Source organism: Magallana gigas, chromosome 6 (genome assembly GCF_963853765.1).
Source record: "Magallana gigas chromosome 6, xbMagGiga1.1, whole genome shotgun sequence".
NCBI classification, from domain to species: domain Eukaryota; kingdom Metazoa; phylum Mollusca; class Bivalvia; order Ostreida; family Ostreidae; genus Magallana; species Magallana gigas.
In genome coordinates, this window is record NC_088858.1 from 20,775,201 (window position 1) to 20,794,112 (window position 18,912).

General features: G+C 34.3%; 2 protein-coding genes across 4 annotated transcripts; one reads left to right on the forward strand and one right to left on the reverse strand.

Moving 5' to 3' along the window:
- Positions 1 to 4,156: 4,156 nt before the first annotated feature.
- LOC105346913 (uncharacterized protein C1orf131 homolog) lies at positions 4,157 to 12,166 on the reverse strand. Of its 2 annotated transcripts, none has more exons than XM_066088725.1 (2): positions 12,145 to 12,166; positions 4,157 to 5,093 (listed from the first exon to the last, which is right to left on the reverse strand). In XM_066088725.1, the coding sequence occupies exon 2, from the start codon at positions 5,088 to 5,090 to the stop codon at positions 4,233 to 4,235; it is 858 nt and encodes a 285-aa protein (XP_065944797.1). In that variant the 5' UTR covers positions 5,091 to 5,093; positions 12,145 to 12,166; the 3' UTR covers positions 4,157 to 4,232. The 2 variants fall into 2 exon arrangements, with proteins under 2 accessions (XP_065944797.1, XP_011453995.3); XM_011455693.4 differs by lacking the exon at positions 12,145 to 12,166 and adding an exon at positions 11,756 to 11,858.
- Positions 11,977 to 18,126, forward strand: LOC105346914 (enhancer of mRNA-decapping protein 3). Of its 2 annotated transcripts, none has more exons than XM_011455694.4 (7): positions 11,977 to 12,125; positions 14,686 to 14,856; positions 14,998 to 15,437; positions 15,680 to 16,006; positions 16,188 to 16,341; positions 16,640 to 16,857; positions 17,047 to 18,126. In XM_011455694.4, exons 2-7 carry the CDS (start codon positions 14,693 to 14,695, stop codon positions 17,376 to 17,378), a joined length of 1,635 nt encoding a protein of 544 aa, XP_011453996.3. In that variant the 5' UTR covers positions 11,977 to 12,125; positions 14,686 to 14,692; the 3' UTR covers positions 17,379 to 18,126. The 2 variants fall into 2 exon arrangements, with proteins under 2 accessions (XP_011453996.3, XP_011453997.3); XM_011455695.4 differs by lacking the exon at positions 11,977 to 12,125 and adding an exon at positions 12,634 to 12,790.
- The last annotated feature ends 786 nt before the right edge of the window (positions 18,127 to 18,912 follow it).

The window sequence follows — 18,912 nt, forward strand, 5'->3', positions numbered from 1 at the left end:
CCTACAAAACCAGAAAATCTACCTATCAAAATTCCTCAGCGGCCATCAAACATGAAAAATCAACAATCAAACTTAGTTCTTGTCATTTTTAATTACCCCCATTAATCAACAATTTTTACCTATATCGCCAATTAGCCCAGGTAACCACCAAAGCGACTCGAGTTGTCAATTCAGACACCGGCTGGTCATATCAAATGACCACGGGAATCCGACAACAGTGTAAATATTACCATAAACACTCCGTCGTAAATGGAAGAAGCACTTCTCGTTCGTGTAAGGATTCGTTTTGCACAACCTGTCGATGTAAGGATGAAAGGTAGACATCCTTGTTAATGCTTTCAACCACTTCCTGTGGACGCTTCATAAAACGTGAAAAATAAAACAGCAAGCACTGGGAATTATATGTATTGCCATTTGACATCACAAGAATCATAGTTCCAATGCTTTACCAAAGAAAAGGGAATCTTATATTGATACACAATAAATTTTACTTGCTTGACAAAAAAAATTGCTAAAATATTTTGAAATCGTCTAATTATGGTTTTAAAAGATCTGCTTAGATTAAATGAAGTGGGATAGCTACTGAATATATTCAGGAATATAAAACTGACTACTAATAATTCATTCATGCTTTAAAAATCACAAAGCCTTTTCAATAACAGATCTAGAAGAGCATGCATTTATAAAAAGATTTTTTCATCTAAATTTGGTTGCTATAGCGATACATGTATAAAATAACTGGGTTGGAACAGTTTGTGCTTTTTTAACAAATATTCCTAATAAAATACGGGCCTTCTAGAGTTATGAAAATTTTTCAGATTTCAAAAGATTCTTAAGGGTTACATATTTTAGAATATTTTAATAACAAGAGAAAAGCTGTTTATGTGACAGCAAACGGGGTTTTCTTGTGTAAACTGAGAATCCAAAATCCATTTGTCAACCCTGAATTGATGAACAATACCTATCCAGAGAAATGGGGTACACTATATGCAACATTTTTGCCAAAAAATATTACTAAGTTCAACAACTGGTATTTTATTCATAAATTATCAAAAATAAAAATCCTAGCAATATATGCACACCTCTGGCCCAGGTCGATAAAACTTAGATGAGCTCACTTCTGATCTCAGTCTCACTTTTCCCCTATACCTTAATTCCTTATTGAAAAGTGAGACTGAGATCAAAATTGAGCTGGTCCAAGTTTTATGCCTACTGGGCCAGATATATGTACAACTGATCTTCAAAACAACAACTTCCAACTCCTAATACTGTGAGAGGAGCTATTAATTCGTACAATAACGGTACCTATTTTGCAGCCGCCTGCCTGCCCACCATTGCACTTACCAGGTTTTTTTCTATGGAAAACCCGGTTAAAACTGAAAACAAGAGGCACAGGGGCCACATTACTCACATGAGCAACAACATGCCATAATTCTGATCAAATCAGCTTTATGGTATCAAATACAAAACATCTGGACAATTCAGTAGTGTAGACCTTATAATTGTTTAACTAAAACAATTTTCAATATTTTTTCCACTTACAAGTATTAATTTACATCAAATCCCCATCCATTGTGGCCTCGCTCTTATGACCCAATGGAATATCTTGAATCTGCACTACCTGAGGATGCTTCCATATAGGTTTTAGCAGAAGGCTAAATAGATTTTGAGAAGATATTCCTCTACTTATTTCTATGTGAAAATTCATCCCACCCCCACATTGTGGCCCCCACCCCAAGGGATCATGATTTGGACAAATTTGACTCTATACACTACCTGGGGGGTGCTTCCTCACAAGTTTCAGCCTTTCTGGCTTAATGGTTTTTGAGAAGAAGAATTTTCTAAAATGACAACAATTTTATAATAATAAAAAAACTCACCTAGAGCTTTCAGCTCATGCAGATGAGCTAAAAATGATTTGGTATAATCATTCAAAATTTTACCGGCAATTAAGAACACTTTTTAATTCTTTGAATAGCATAACAGTATTGTCAGTTACAAAAATACCATCAAATAACTGCAAGTACCATAAAATACCAGTATTTTGTTGTTCTGTCTGAATCTTATTCCATAAAAATTGAAATTTAAAGATAAATCTGAAATTGAAACCCAGTTTCAGGACATAGGTCAAAACACTAGATTTAAAATTCAGAGAATCAGAACATGTAGTTTAATTCCTTTTTAAACATGTAGTGTAAAAACAAATATTTAATAAGTAAACATACAAAAATTAATCTATATCAAAGACTGATTCATGAGGCTGTGCTGTTATGCTGAAATACCGGTAATATACCATAGAAAATTTATTCCATCCCTCCCACTGATTTCCCTTGTTGATCGTTTAGTGGATATATATACTCTTATAACACCCTTATACCTGAGCTAATAGCAATATATGGTACATATAAGACAGTGTCCACTTCATTTTAAGGTTTAATGTAAACAAACTAGGAAATCTTGACATAAAAACCGGCTTGTACCAGCTGGGTCTATTTAAATATTGAGGATTTCTGAGGTATGAAGAGGGTAGCTTTAAAGGTTAATCATAAGAATAGCTATTAACGATTTTCAATCCTCAGCAATGTTTGATAACTCTGTATTTTTCTGTTTAGTATTAATTTGTTCAAATCATAAGCTCTAGATTTTACTTTAAAGGGGCATGGTCACGATTTTGGACAAAAATTATTTTTCCGATTTTAATGTGTACGATGCTTCAGTAAGGCATTTTTAATAGGCAACCAAAATTTGAGTGTCATTCATTGTGTTATAAGCGAGTTACAGAGCTTGCAATTCTTCGCTATGTAAACAAAGCTTTTGTTTACATTCTAAATGTTGAAGTGAAAATTCCCGTTTTAGACCTACAGTCAATGTGTTAATCTTTAGGAACTGTTTATTTATGCTTAAAATGAAAAAGAAAAGAGACAAATCAGCTTTAAAAAGAATTTTTACTGGTATATTGAACCTATGTAAACAAAAACAGGGCACGAGCCTTGTTTACATGACGAAGAATTGTGAGCCCTGAATCTTGCTTATAACTCTACGACTGACTCTCAAAGGACTATGTGCGGTTTGGTCAAATATCTGCCCCCAATTTTAACCAATTTTTAAATTGAATCGTATAGAAATCAAATCTTCATAAATCATTGTACAGTGGACGCCTATCCTTTTAATCTTGATTTTAGTCGTCATTGCGCATTCGCTGTTTATCTATGACGTCATCCAAATGACATAATTCTCGCAAATGTGCAAACAAGCGAAAATATGCTCATTTTTGCTTTATATTCTGCATTCGGAAATATAGAGCGCAGGTCTGCTCAAGTACGATTTTAACATATGTTTTTCTTCAGATAATTATGCACGTTATACTAAAAAATGGTACTTGAGCAAGCCTGCGCTCCATGTTTCCTAGTCGAAAAACCAGCGGAAAACACCCACATTTTGCTACAAAACATCAATTTATCAAAATAAGGCAATCTTCATGACTTCATTTCTACATTATGACGTCACTTTGGTGATAACCTTTTACACCCTTATTTTCAATGCGATTTTAACTATCTTCCATCTTATTTTTAAAGCTTGTAATAAAACTTAAATTTTGGGGGCAAAAAATGCATAATACCGCACATAGTCCTTTCATTTCATCATTAAGAATGCATTTCTAAAGCATTGTAAATAATAAAAACAGAAAAATCAAATTTGACCAAAATCGTGACCATGCCCCTTTAATGATATTAATTGTGAATTACTCTTAATATGGTCTTTTATAAAACATGTATAATATAGGTTGGTAAAAATTGATGATTTCGGCTTAGTACCATGTTCAGCAATGTTTTATACATGAATTAAGAGAGCCTAAAATTGATCTGTAAATACAATCTCCCCATCCCCCCCCCCCCCCCCATGTTCAGGGGGGCATAACATTACAAATACATGTACATATTTTTTCAGAATGATTTTGTTTAAATGAGCCATTCTAGTCAGTGAATGGAGACATACATGTATGGAGGAATACATAGCATTAAAATGGATTTAGAATAGTCTCATAAATGTAAAATCGATACCAATTCTTACCATTTTTTGATGCGAGTTCAATGTCTATTATGCTAAATGTCAAAAAATGCAACCAAAATAAGTTAGAAAAAAAATAAAAAACAACTATAGCTTACAGTTATTTATAATAATACAGTTATAATTTTATTCCCAAACTAATCCTCTCAATACACCAGTAACATCTAGAACTTTTTCTTTCGTTTCTTTTTGCCAGGCTTTCCACCCGGTTGCAGGTCCTTTTTGGTCACAAATTGAACGCCGTGTTTGTATTTCCCAACTTGTCCGTCCACTCGCCCCACATCGTTACGATCCTTCTTCCGTGCCATAATTTTCTTCTTGACCTTGTATCCAAGTTTTCTGTCTAATTCCCTCTTTTCTCTTTCTTCAACTTTCTGTCTTTTCACTATTTCTTGATACTCTTTGTAATTGTATGCCTTGTTTTTCTTGGGTTTGGCCCCAAGTTTTACCAGCAGAGCTTCCATAGCTGTGTCCTTTTTATCCTCACTGAATCCCTTGATTCCAAATTTCTGAACATCTAACCTTGCTGACTTAAGATCAATAACAGAGCCAGAAGTTTCTTCTGAATTTTCACCTGAATCTATCTTCTTTTCCTCTTTCTTTTTGGATTTTGGTCTTTGATACACTACAACTTTTGAATCTGATGAAGTCATTTCCTCTTTCTCCTTCAAGTCTTGGCACTTTTCCAAACCTGTGTCCATGTCATCTAAACCAAGTTTTTCTTTCAGTTCTTGTTTTCGTTTTTCTTTTCCAGTAAATTTGGGTTGCTCAACTTCTGCCTCCTTTTTTCCACTTGATGAGCTTTCATTCTCCTTAGCAAGTTTCTTCTTTTTTCGTTTCTTTCTTTTTGTCACATTTTCACTACCCTCACCCTCATCTTCGGAAACCATCTTCCTCTTTTTAAATTTCCTTGCTCTCTTTACTCTGTCCTCATAATCTTTATTGTCCATAACACTTTCTCCATAAGCATCAAGCCTCTTCAATAACTCTTCTTGTAAACTCTCCAAGGTTTTCCTCTCCATTTTCTACAATATGTATGTACATAAATAATATTTCAAATTTTTAATACATTATAATCTATAACCATGCAAAATCATAAAAATCATGATGCACTTGTACCTGGTAATAAAAAAACAAGAGGCCCATGGGCCACATCGCTCACCTGAGGAACAATAGGTATGATAAAATCAGCTTGATGGAGTCATAATACAAACAATCTGGACAATGTACAATAATACATGTAGATCCTGTATAAATAAAATCCATTTTTCCCCCTGGATATTCTTATGTTTATAATCATTAGTCCCTTTTCTAACAGGATGATTTTATAGTCATATCACATGTTGAGTATTGCAGTTAATTCTCAAAAAGATCCTTAACAATTGTTTATATATGGGATATAAAGCTACATCAAACTCTGAACCTTCTTGTGAGGCCGAAAAATTGTCCTGGAGCCAAAGTCTTAACAATTATAAAGAATCATCTGGCTGATTCGTTTCTGAGAAGAAGATTTTTAAAGATTTACCGTATTTTCCCGACGACTCGTCGATGCGGACGACTCGTCGAATTGCCCATTTTTAGCCAAAATTTTAACAAAATCCTACGATTCGTCGATCTCAGACCATACGTCGATCTTATCACTTCAAAATGGCCTATAAAACTGCAGTAACATTATCAGTGTATGATGCCACGATGTCACCGTAATTGCTACCAATTATTATTAACGATTAACATTTAAACAATTACGCTTTATACTTATGCATCAAATTTTCAAATACCGGCAACTTCTACAAAGTCGCTTGCATTTTAAACAATACCCGATATCGCGTGTTATGCAAAACTAAACTTACTTTGTCAGAAATATTTTATTCCCAAGCATTAAAATAAGTATCCACTCTGACTATCGCCAGTGTATTCGCCATTACGTAACCAGCCACCTGTTGACTCGGCGCGTGGTCAATGTTTGTTTAACAATTTCCGGTGTCATAGGCCTGCACCTGTCTCGTGTCGGACTTCAAAGGGGGATCTCAAGTGCAGAAAGCTTAGCAATTACTATGATTTGATTAAACTTGTTTACTTTGTATCCAGTAATGCAGTTACACGCTATTGTTTTACATAGACACTGTTAGAAATAAATCGATCATTTGTACGACTTGATAATGACGATATACGACATACATACGTTTCCTAAAAAAATTATCTGACAATAATCAAAGAATTGGACAATAATTAATCAATGAACTATAATCACTCTTATAACGGTACTCTTTATATACACAGGGAGTGAAATTGCCGTAAAGATCTCAGCCTTAGGGCAAGATTATTAACACAACCGGTGTCAGCCTATTGTATAAACAGTAGTATTGATAAATACCGATTACGTATTTTAAGATTGAATTTGACCATTAAATATTTCTGATTTATACTTTCCACTAACAACTCTTTACAAATAAAATAATTAAATTCAAAAAAAAAAATCCCCCGGACCTACTGCAATATTTTCTTCCATTCAAACTTGGTTTCAATTTTACTGCGCAATGTTATCTTCCTACTAGTGATACATAGAACCATGTGACGATGTGTTTATGAAAACGGAACGGTAAAACTTTTAATTGATTAAAGACAATGTAACATTTTTAAATAACTGTTTTTATTATTATGTATTTAAGTGTTGACAGATGAGTGAAAATGATAATTATTAAAGATGAACAGTGAGTTTAACAACGTAATTTTCAATCACACAGCCATTTAACTCAAGATGATTAAAACCAAGATTTTTAATGCTATTTTAAAAAAAATTCTGACTACGAGCCTACGACAAGTCGAACAAGACGATAAGTCGGGTGTTCTGCTTCAGAGGAAAAAAATACCGACTAATCGTCGGAAAAATACGGTACTCTATATATTCCTATGTAAAACTTCGACCCCCCCATTGTGGCCCCACCCTACCCCCAAGGATCATGATTTTCACAACTTTGAATCCACACTACCTGAGGATGCTTCCACACAAGTTTCAGCAATCCTGGCTGATTAGTTTCTGAGAAAAGATTTTTAAAGATTTACTCTATTATTCCTATGTAAAACTTTAACACTCCCCCCCTCCTCAATGTGGCCTCACCCAACCCCTAGGGATCATGATTTTCACAACTTCGAATCTACACTACCTGAGAATACTTCCATACAAGTTTCAGCTTTCCTGGCTGATTAGTTTTTGAGAAGAAGATTTTTAAAGATTTACTCTATATATTCCTATGTAAAATTTCGACCCCCTATTGTGGCCCCACCCTACCGCCGGGGGTCATGAATTTCACAACTTTGAATCTACACTACCTGAGGATGCTTCCACACAAGTTTCAGCTTTCCTGGCTGATTGGTTTCTGAGAAGAAGATTTTTAAAGATTTACTCTATATATTCCTATGTAAAACTTCGACCCTCTATTGTGGCCCCACCCTACCCCCGGGGGTCATGAATTTCACAACTTTGAATCTACACTACCTGAGGATGCTTCCACACAAGTTTCAGCTTTCCTGGCTGATTAGTTTCTGAGAAGAAGATTTTTAAAGATTTACTCTATATATTCCTATGTAAAACTTCGACCCCCCATTGTGGCCCCACCCTACCCCCGGCGGTCATGAATTTCACAACTTTGAATCTACACTACCTGAGGATGCTTCCACACAAGTTTCAGCTTTCCTGGCTGATTAGTTTCTGAGAAGAAGATTTTTAAAGATTTACTCTATATATTCCTATGTAAAACTTCGACCCCCCATTGTGGCCCCACCCTACCCCCGGGGGTTATGAATTTCACAACTTTGAATCTACACTACCTGAGGATGCTTCCACACAAGTTTCAGCTTTCCTGGCTTTCTGGTTCTTTAGGAGAAGATTTTTGAAAATTTCTCGAAATTTTTAATTAATTTCTAATTATCTCCCCTTGAAAACGGGTGTGGCCCTTAATTTTCACAACTTTGAATCCCCTTTGCCTAAGGATGATTTGTGCCAAGTTTGGTGAAATTGGCCCAGTAGTTTTTGAGAAGATGTTGAAAATGTGAAAAGTTTACGGACAGACAGACAGACGGACGACAGACAAAATGTGATCAGAATAGCTCACTTGAGCTTTCAGCTCAGGTGAGCTAACAAGAGGCCCAGGGGCCACATTGCTCACCTGAGCCTTAACTCTGATCAAATTACATGTAGCAATACAGTATCAAATTCAAAATATCTTTACAACTAAGTACAGTAGATCTTGCTAAAAAAAAAAAAAAAAATGAAAATCTGCCAATTTTTATCCACATCTTTTTTTTGGTAAATACCAAGCCCCTTTTGTTGTTGTACCTCTAGGAAGATATTTCTCTAATCCTATATACCCCCCCCCCCATTTTGTGGCCCCACTTTTCTCTGGGGAATCGTGGTTTAATCAAACTTAAGGTGGCTCTATACACCACTTTTTGATGACCCAGTACGCAAAAAAGCAAATCTGGAAGCATGCAATTCCGGTACTGGCTGATTTAAACTGTGGCGAATTGTATGGGAACCGCTCTTTTGAAAAATTTGTTAAATGAATAGATTTAATTTGATAATTGGAAAATTCATTACTTACAAGTAATGTGGTATGTGACACCTTCACATTGTGTGGTATTATTTATCGAAATAAACAATAAAATCAAGTATAATTTTTAAAGAGTTTCTTACCATAATTATCGATATGTTGCACTGTAGTGCATTGGGTTAGTGGATTCACTACAAACCAGTAGGTCATGAGTTCGATTCCCGCTGAGAACAATAAATTTTTTTACTTTCCACAAATTTTAAAACGTATTTTTTGATTTAATAACGTGAAAGAAATTTCTAAACCGGTGAAAATATTTCAATTATAATATACTTTAATGCACATTAATATCGACACCTAACGGGGATGAGAGGGTTGCTTTGAATTTCTCTCAGGTTGGGATACATAAATCCTATTAGCCTAGTCAATGTTCCCCTTTATTTATTTGACTTAGTTTTGCATTAAAGCGAATATATTCACTTTTACAGGGCAAAGTCTATAATGAAATATGTATGTATTTATCATTCCAACATTATATTTAGGAAATTTTCTTCAACTTAGAAATGAAAAGTCCCCAAGGTGTTTGGGCCTTGGGACCTAGGAATGATAACCCTTACCTGAGGAACTTTCATACCAAATAAAATTTAAAATATTTTTTGTGTTTATTTTAAATGGTTTTCATTCAATTTTTTACGTCACATTTATTACAATACATTTTCTTATAACATCAAGCAACTTTTTCAGATGATTTGTCAACAGAGTAAGAAAATATGAAAAATTATGTTTTGGGGAAATACTAAAAAAAATTGCAATAATAACATTTTTGAATGTTAAGAAGTGTAATAATTTTTGTATGTGTCCGAAGGAAATATCCATCAAATGACAAACAAATTTCTCTCAATTTGTTAATAGCTGTTTTTTTTAAAAAATGTTTTACAAAAACATGAAAAAACATTAAAAAATTCTTTATAAATACCTATAGTATCCCTATTATCATTTTAATATTTGATAAGAGTATATGTTTTGTGGTCTTCTATTGAGATTTGGAATAAACTGTGGGTGTATAGAGCCACCTTAAATCTGCATAACCTGAGCTTTCACACAAAGTACTGAGTTTTGGACTGAAAACTTTCCAAGAATATTTTTAAAGATTTTCTCTATATATTCCTATGTAAAAATTCAACCCGCCATTTCAGCTCCGCCCTACCCCCAGGGACTATGATTTTGCAAACTTGAATTTACACTACCTGAGGATGCCTCTACACAAGTTTAAGCTTTTCTGGCCAAATAGTTTTAAAAAGAAGATTTTTAAAAATTTTCTCTATATATTCCTATGTAAAAATTCATCCCCCATTGTAGCCTCACTGTACCCCGGGAACCATGATTTGAACAAACTTGAATCTACACTACCTGAGGATGCCTCCACACAAGTTTAAGCTTTTCTGGCCAAATATTTTTGAGAAGAAGATTTTTGAAAAATACCAACAAATTTTCAATAATTCTCAATTATCTCCCCTTAAAAGAGGGCGTGGCCCTTCATTTGAACAAACTTGAAAACCCTTCACCCAGTGATGCTTTGTGCCAAATTTGGTTGAAATCTGCCCAGTGGTTCTGGAGAAAAAGAAGAAAATGTGAAAAGTTTACAATGACAACGCTGCCAACGTCAACGCCAACACCAACGCCGACGACAGACAACGGACAAATTTTGATAAGAAAAGCTCACTTGAGCTTTCAGCTCAGGTGAGCTAAAAACTTAATTTTTAAAATAATTAATTGCTATAAATAAGTCTGCAATGATAAAATTGTCAAAATCTGTATTGCCTGCCATATCAGACAGCTCAACCAACACATCACCATCTGACTGGCCAGTATCAGGTTAAAAGGGGGGGGGGTGGGAGGTGGGTTTCCTATACATGTATCATCAAAACTAATGTTATTTACAGAAATTAACAAAGAGTAAACAATTAAAGAGGATTTTGAGCTTATACTTATTGAGATCTTCCAATTTACCATATGTTTGATATTTCACAATTTTATTGAAATACTGGTCAGGAAAAAAGAAACTTGTCCCCTCTAATAATTGTATCATGGGTTTTGAAATGAAAAAGTCAATTCCTTTAAAAATAATAACTATGGTCTTTAAGTGTACTTGAAAATTCTGGTAATTATGAAGATGTCTTCCAGTATTTTGTTAACTTTGAAATGTTTTCATCGCTGAAAAGTAACTGAAGTAACAAAATGTAGGTCTACTGTAATAAACAAGGGAGGAGCCTGTAGTATGTCACTGAGCAGTAAGAAGAATGGTGGATCCACTAAAATCAGATGCTGGGTTTGCTTTTCTTATAACCATATCAAACTTCAAGGGACCTTCCGCGAATGCCAATTTTTAAGAAGCAGACCCTCACTAGACCGTGCTTAATATTTGGTCCACTCTGGTGTTAGGTTGACTGCATGTATGTCGAGTGTGGCTTTAGCTTTTTCATTTTTAAAAATTAGGTTTATAACTGTAACTTGCAAGTTTGTTCTATGCAAGAAACTGTAGCTTTATGGTGGTCAGTGGAATATATATGAACCTGAGTTTTCCTTTATAGCTTCTGATTGATTTGCAAGAAACCATTTGCTGTGCTTTCTGGCAAGCTGTACTGACACTTATATATAAAAAGCATGAATTTTATGACAGCTATTATCAATAGGTGACGGAAGCAATAACTTGGGACAGACTTTGGAGATTCAGAGGGCCTGGGTTCAGATTAGTCTTGTCTATTATTATTTCTCACATACGATTACACTGGGTGCCATGCCATCTCCTGGAACTGACAGGTTAACCCATGCCAGAGAAAATATCTAGAGCCTGGGTGAAATTTAAGATCATTTAAGGGGGAGAACTGTGACAGCTAGACCAAATCGAAAGTTATAACCTGAGTAGAGTTTATGGGGGACCAAGATCAAATCCTGGTCTGGTCCGTCGTTATTTTTCCAATCCCATTACACGTTTGCAGATTCTGCATGATCACCAAAACCAAACAGCTATAGTCAGCATACAAGCATAATTTCTATTCATTCATGGGACTATATAACTGATTCAATTAAATTTAGACACACTATTTTGAAAAAAAAAATGATTACACATTTGATACCTTGAACTACAAGTAAGCTGAAGGTATATCCAACTGTTACCAATGCAATGTGCACATGTGGGATAAATCGCTTAAATCATTAATAATATATATTCTTGAAAGTAAATTCATTCCTATATCAAAGGCTGCAACATAATAAATATATTTCTAAATATATATAAAACATTTGTAATGAAGACTTGTCACAAAATTTGAAAATGTTAAAATTATAATCTCCCCTTCTCAATTTTTAATGTTGCAAGCGGTTCTGTGTTTGTTTTGAAGCCATGTTTTTGTAAACGAAGAAATATAGAAAATTGACTAACTTTAGAAAGAACTTTCTCGATTTTGATACAGAAAATTCAATTTTAGGTGTTGCTTGAATATATAGGTAAGTATATTTAAACTACCTTATATTTGTACTTGTTGAATTTTGGAAAAACCGTTGTCTCTGATTGACAATAAGGTGACCTAAATTTTCGAATATAAACAACTATAACTTTTCATGTTATTTCGAATTGTGTTAATTGTTGAGCTAATTGACTTGACGAAACAAATTGTTTTTAATTAAGTTTTCTGAGGTACACTCGACAGTGATATTTTGAAGCATTGTGTTTTTCGGTTTGATTGTTTTGTTATTCAGTCGCGGGTGATAGAGATATTGGGGCACTCAAAGGGTAGGAAGAAATGTGCAGAATTGATTTGGTTTCTTATTTTAACACCACAAACTGCAATTCTTCAAGAAAAAAAATTACAACATACATATAGTTTTTTGTTTGCACTGGAAATAAAAATAATTTGTGTTTTTGTTTTTCTGTGAAGAAATATCCCCTCTATTTTACATCTAATTTCCAAGGTCAACAGATAGGATCTATTAATAGAATCAGATGTAAACTGTGTCAATGTTGTGAAATATATTGACACTTTTCCATACTGTATGCAATCAGAATATGACAGGAGAGAGAGAGAGTTAGTTAAGCGGTTAAATTGAAGGAAATATAACATACATCATAGGAAAATTAAGTACAAACTTTTGAAATAAGGACTGCATTAAAGGTAAGTATTCTTTCCCTCCGGGAACCTACGTATTTTAATGGAATGAGTAACTATTGCAAGTCTTAAGATATCTCACATTATGTGCTTTTTGCTGATGTAAAGCTATTAAAATTTTTACGCTATTAACTATATATTTATAAAAACAATCCAAAAAAAGAATATGAAAATTATTCAAAATTCCTTTATCAAGAGCATAATTGCAACATGATTTCAAAAATACTCTTACCCCTGATTTTGCTTTATGTATCTCAAATATTAATGTCAAATTAGGTATTTGAGGGTTTTTTATATCAAATTTATTTCACAGTATATGGTTTAATTAATCTTGTTCTTAAGAAAATTCCCACTAGCAAGATTGGGAGGGGGGGGGGGGTATTGAAATTTAAACATCAAATTGACTTGGAATAACAGTTTTGAAAATTTAAAAAAGGATCATAATAATGATGATTTTGAAAGTACATGTATTGATATAGCTATGAAGAAGTTCCTAATAATTTTAGTTTAACAATCTATTTTGATATTCATAGATTACCTTGTTTGATACCCAATCAATATTCATTCACTGAAAAGAAAGGAATTCGCAAATTTTTTTATTTGAAATTCCCCCTCTATCTCTGATTAAAGAAAGACAATTGGACACAATTAAAAATTAAAAGTTGTTTTAAAAAAGATGTGAAATGAAAGTACTCTGATGACAATTTCTGTGTAAAAGTAGTGTGTTTGTTTACTGTGTAATAACTTGTTTCATTTCAAAATATTTTTCAATTATATTTGGACTTGCATTTAATTTTCTAATTCAAGGGCTTTAAACTTAACGATTATTAAGCCATATTATATGAAGTGTCTATAAGGCTTAGAAACACATACATTTTAAACTTTAAAAAAAAATTACTTGAAACTTTGTACTGTATTATGATTTGTACATGGTTAGACAGATAATGCGAGCTCCAGTTCAAGTGTTTAGTCTTTATTTGAACTCATTTAACTTTCATATGACCAAGAAAGTCTTAGAAATAGAACATGTAGAATTAAAGAGCGTTTCTATTAGATATGTATATGCCAAAAAACAGTTCAGCATGGAAAAATATCAGAGAGTTTCAAGGCCCGTAATGATAAAACACTGAGTATTTGTTTAATGGAAGATCTGGCAGATTGCCCTTCATAATTATTGAAAGTTGTGCAATTTTCTATAAATATGCAGGCAATTATCAATATACTGCCAGACAGGAAAGGCCTTATATACTGTAGGGCTCAGGTAGATTTAACATGTCCTTATGATTAAGGTTTAAGCTACCCTTGGTAGGTGGATGGATGTCATGTTACATAACAAGCACATGACAGACCTGTTTCTGTTCATACTGCAGATTGTGAAATGAAAGTCATTTATATGGAAAAACAATTTTTTTTTGGTCTGGTTTGATCCGATGAAGAGATTGGTTACGGTAATTACACCAGGCAATTATAAATTGCCATGAAATATCTGAATCTGCTTGGGGTTAGACTCTTTATAGATGAATTATTCTGAATTTTAGCTTATTTTAACAATATAAGGAATGTAAAGTAATTGCTGTCTGTATGGTTATTGAACTTTTAGTCCTTGTGTATTAATATCCTGACCAGTAGACAGGTAATCCCTTAGATAATGAAAAAAAAGAAGAAATATTAAAGCCATATCTGCATATGTTTATAAAATCAAAAAGTACTGTGATTTGTGAGATGTTAAAACTGTGGTTTATGTGTTTTTGTATTAAATATTTGAAAATTTTGATACCTGTCTGTTTAAATATAATCAAAAGAAACTCAGTTTGTCTGGTTTCAGGTGAGAGAAGCATATGCCAATCTGTCAAATTAGCAGACCAAAAGGACAGGTGCTTTAATTTGATTTATATTTGCAGGTAAACCATGTCGTCAGCATTTGTGGGCTGTATCGTGTCTATTGACTGTGGGGAGGTGCTGGGGATGTACCAGGGTCAGGTCACCTGTATCAATAACAGTTCCCAGGAACTGACCATCACCAAAGCCTTCAGGAACGGGCTCAAATGCCCTGTGTCAGAAATCACCCTCAAGTGAGTGTCCAGTAACATATCGGAGTTAAAAAGTTGATTTGACCAAAAATGTTTTCAAATTACTTTTAAAATGCTGCTGTGCACATTTTTTTTCTTTGTAACAGACACCTCTGTCATTTGCTGCTCTTTACTTTTTGACAGTGCCTCAGATATCAAGGAGCTGAAGATAGTTAAGAACTCGACTGAGGCTGTATCAATTACCAAAAAGATACAGCAGTCGACGCCGTCCAAGTTGTCTCCAGAGAACGACTGTTTGTTGTCGGGACCGTCCCCGGTAAAGATCATAGAGAAACCTGTGAGTGTGTTGTCGGAGAAACAGTTGAATGACTCTTGTAATGTAAGGAACGGCATCAGTAAAAGCAACCAAGAGGGATTAGTAAATGGATTCCTGAAGAAGAGTAGCAGTTCACCAAGGATGACCAACGGAAATATGCCAAGGTCTCCCATAAACGGGGTCAACAGATACGCAGCCACCAATGGGAATGGGTATCAGAGGTACACACCTCCTTGTGAAAATGGTGGCCATAATGTGAGATACACACCCACTAAAGAAGAGCCGCAGAGGCCAAGAAGAAATTCCGGTGAGTTTGGGGATTTTATTTTTTAGTTTGTTTTCATGTGTACAATGTATTTGTTCCTATTTGAACAGGTGATGAAATAAGTTGACTTATAATTGCTTGGTTTTTATTTCCCATACAAAGACATCTGACATAATATAAATTTCAGTAATTCTCAGAGTTTTTGTTGCTGAGTTGTATTCATATCTTGATATGACAAGTTAATCATAGTTACAGAGTTAGAATTTTATCTTGTACATCCACAGCATCTGAAACAAAAGCTAGAAGCTCATCTGCATCAAAGAAGATTGATTTCCGTCGTAAAATTCAGTCCCAGAGCAGAGAGGACTGCTTCAGTGCTCCATCAGAGTCCTACTTACAGGACTTTGATTTTGAGAAAAATCTTGCCCTTTTTGACAAGAAAGCGGTGTTTGAAGAGATCGAAAGTGCCAATCCGGAACTTACTAAAGTGATGGACAACAAAAAACCACAGAAGTACAGGTGTGACGAGAACGTGCTTCAGTCCGCTCCTGTTGTATATAAACAAATCAAAGTGCCAAAATCTGTACCCTCAAATAGTTCTTTTGTGACTGGTAAGCAACCTTCAGTATTTGAAATTCTTAACAAATTACTTGACTTGTACACTTTTAGATCTGTACCCTATATTTTTTTTTATACCTGTATATCTTGCCATCAGGCAGACAACAACCATAGATTGTTCCCAACTGAATACAATTTTGATGAAATAATTTGGATTTTTTTTTATTTAACCAGATTCTGGATTAGTAGTCCCCAGTATAACTTATGAGTGGAGGAAAAAGTTATTTGAGGCAGCAGAGAAGTTAGGGTTTAAGCAAGAGAGACAGATTGAGATGGTAGGGCGTTCTGCGAGTGAGATGGTGCTACAGCTACTGGGTGGTTCAACACGGTAAGCAAAAGGGATGGAAGTGGTGGATGGGATGAGAGAGTGTCCTGTTTATATGAATGATGGGGTACTTAAATGAATTGTATGAATGGCAGTTTTACATTTTTTTAAAGGAAATATTACAAAAATTTTGAAATCAGTAAAATTGATTTTAGCAATAACAAGTTGGAGAGTGGGAATTTTTCACTAATATCGAATTTTAGATCAGCATGGTCAAGTAACAACAATGCATAAACATCTAATATTACATGCACATTGGTAATGTGATTTTGATTTTTTTGGTTTTTTTTTGTGTCTACAGCTTGAATCCTCAAAATGGCCACCAACTGCCATCTGTGATGGTCCTCTGTGGTCCCCACCTGCAGGGGGCGTATGGAGTCAATTGTGGCCGGCAGCTGTCAAATCATAATGTCAAAGTTCAAGTCTTCATGCCAGGCCACGCCCAAATCCCCGCCTTCATGGAAGATGAATTAAAATTGTTTGACTCTTCTGATGGCAAAAGGACTTCTAGTCTTCAAGGTATTGTGAACATGATTGAAACTAATCATATCATCCATGCATTTACTATATTCCATGTATACTGACTGACTATATTACTTGTAGAGATATTATGTGACATGTTAAATCAAAAGTAAAAGAAGAAATATAACACATGAATATAATTTAACTAGTATCAAGCATTAAGAATCTTCTTCACACTGTCTACAGATCTTTCATCCAGTGCTGTGGATATTATAATCAATGCCATGGACACTCATGGAAATACTCAATACAATCAACAGGGTTGGTTCATTGCCTGCTCAGAATGGGCCAACCACAGCAAAGCTCCTGTTCTTTCCCTTGATCCCCCAGGGGAGAGCACTGGTGTCCAGGCCAAATGGAGTCTGGGTATCTGTCTGCCACTCAGCGGCGGGGACACCGCTTCCAAAGTGTACTTATGTGACTTAGGGTTCCCTAAGAAAGTGTTCACTGACCACGGCATTGAATACATCTCCCCTTTCAGTCACAAATTCATTATTCCTCTTCATTCCCGATCCTAGTCAGTTAAATGTTTTAATTGCATTATTGATCTTCTGTGTTTTTATGACATGTGTTGTTTATTTTTTTTCTTTTAAATTGGATGCAAGAGTTTACATGACCGTGAACAGTATTTTTGCAAGATTGTTATGAATATGCATTCCGTTATAATATGCTTTTACTTCATTTGTGTTGTATGTTTATGTATGAAGATATTCCATTTGGAAGTGCTACTGTATCATTATGACTGCCAAAATGTACAGTGATGTTTTTTGAAAAAATTGTTGGTGTTCATAGCTAGATATCTGTGATGTTTTGTCCTTTTTGTGTTGCTTGCCAGTCTTTGTGTAAATGTTTTTTTATCTCTCCCTCTAACATTTGTCATAGGGAAGAAGTTCCATTACTGAACCATTTGCTCTGAATTTTAATCTTGTTTTCCTTTTTAAGTTTTACAAGTTCTGACTACTCTTACTAGATATTAAATGCCATTTTATTTGTCTGTCTCCACAGAAAAAAGTAACAGTTTATGATTCCAAGGCTTAGCTCTCTTACACAAATTTCCCGTCACATGTACTTGTGGGGTATTTTTTTTTATTAATAGCTATATATGGGGCTATCTAAATTGCCTCCCTTAGTTTGTTTTTTTTTTCACATTAAAGTGGTTAATTTTAGATTATAAGAATTTAATTTAGTTTTGTGTTTTTATCTGAAATAGGACCATAAAGGGCATTTTTACTGAGTTGCTGTCAACTCGGTATTTGTGATTGAAATGTTTGCTGTGATTCCAATATCTATGGGACTTAACAGAAACGGGATTAATCTTAATTCTAATGACAAGTGTGCTCAAGTTTCTGGAAAAAAAAGAATAATTGTGATTTTTTTTTCTGTAAGATAACAATTTGAATTCTTGCAATGTAAATAGTAAATGTATAGTATGTATCATTACATTTATGAATTTAATTATTTACCCTTTTCATTGCAAACAACACATGTCCATTATTTTTGACACAGAGAACATGGCAGCTTACTATGTTTGCTTTCCAATATAGGATTTTAAATGAAACTGGATAGGGTATAACGTAAGTCATGGTAGTACAAAAAGTCCACATTATTTCATGATAACCATGCGTTTTGTTTTTTTTTCATTGAAGTAGCCCAAATCTGTAAATTGAATATCACAATGTTTTACATTTTGCGGTAGAAACGGTCTCTGTACTGAAATATTTGACACCGGCTGATCTGATTTCATTGAATTGAATTCAGTTATGTACATGTTTATCATTATTGATCATTTTAGTGCACATTGAAAGCATTGATCATTTTGTCATGACTATGAATTAGGGCCATTTTATAAGTGTACGTTAATACCTAAGCCACAATGTTTTGGCACAGTTGAGGATATGGATGTTGATAGGATTGCACCAAAGATCATTAACAGAAATATCCTCACCACTGGTATATGTAAAGTGTCCTATAGGAAAACTTAGCAAAAAAGCTAACATATCAAATATATGTGTCAGGTACTTTATTTTCTCTGATTCAATTGTTGTTTGACAT

Coding starts and splice junctions, on each gene's coding strand:
- LOC105346914 (XM_011455694.4), top strand. CDS start 14,693: ATGTCGTCAGCATTTGTGGGCTGTATCGTGTCTATTGACTGTGGGGAG. Junction 14,857..14,997: donor GTGTCAGAAATCACCCTCAA/GTGAGTGTCCAG, acceptor ACTTTTTGACAG/TGCCTCAGATATCAAGGAGC. Junction 16,342..16,639: donor CTACTGGGTGGTTCAACACG/GTAAGCAAAAGG, acceptor TTGTGTCTACAG/CTTGAATCCTCAAAATGGCC.
- LOC105346913 (XM_066088725.1), bottom strand. CDS start 5,090: ATGGAGAGGAAAACCTTGGAGAGTTTACAAGAAGAGTTATTGAAGAGG.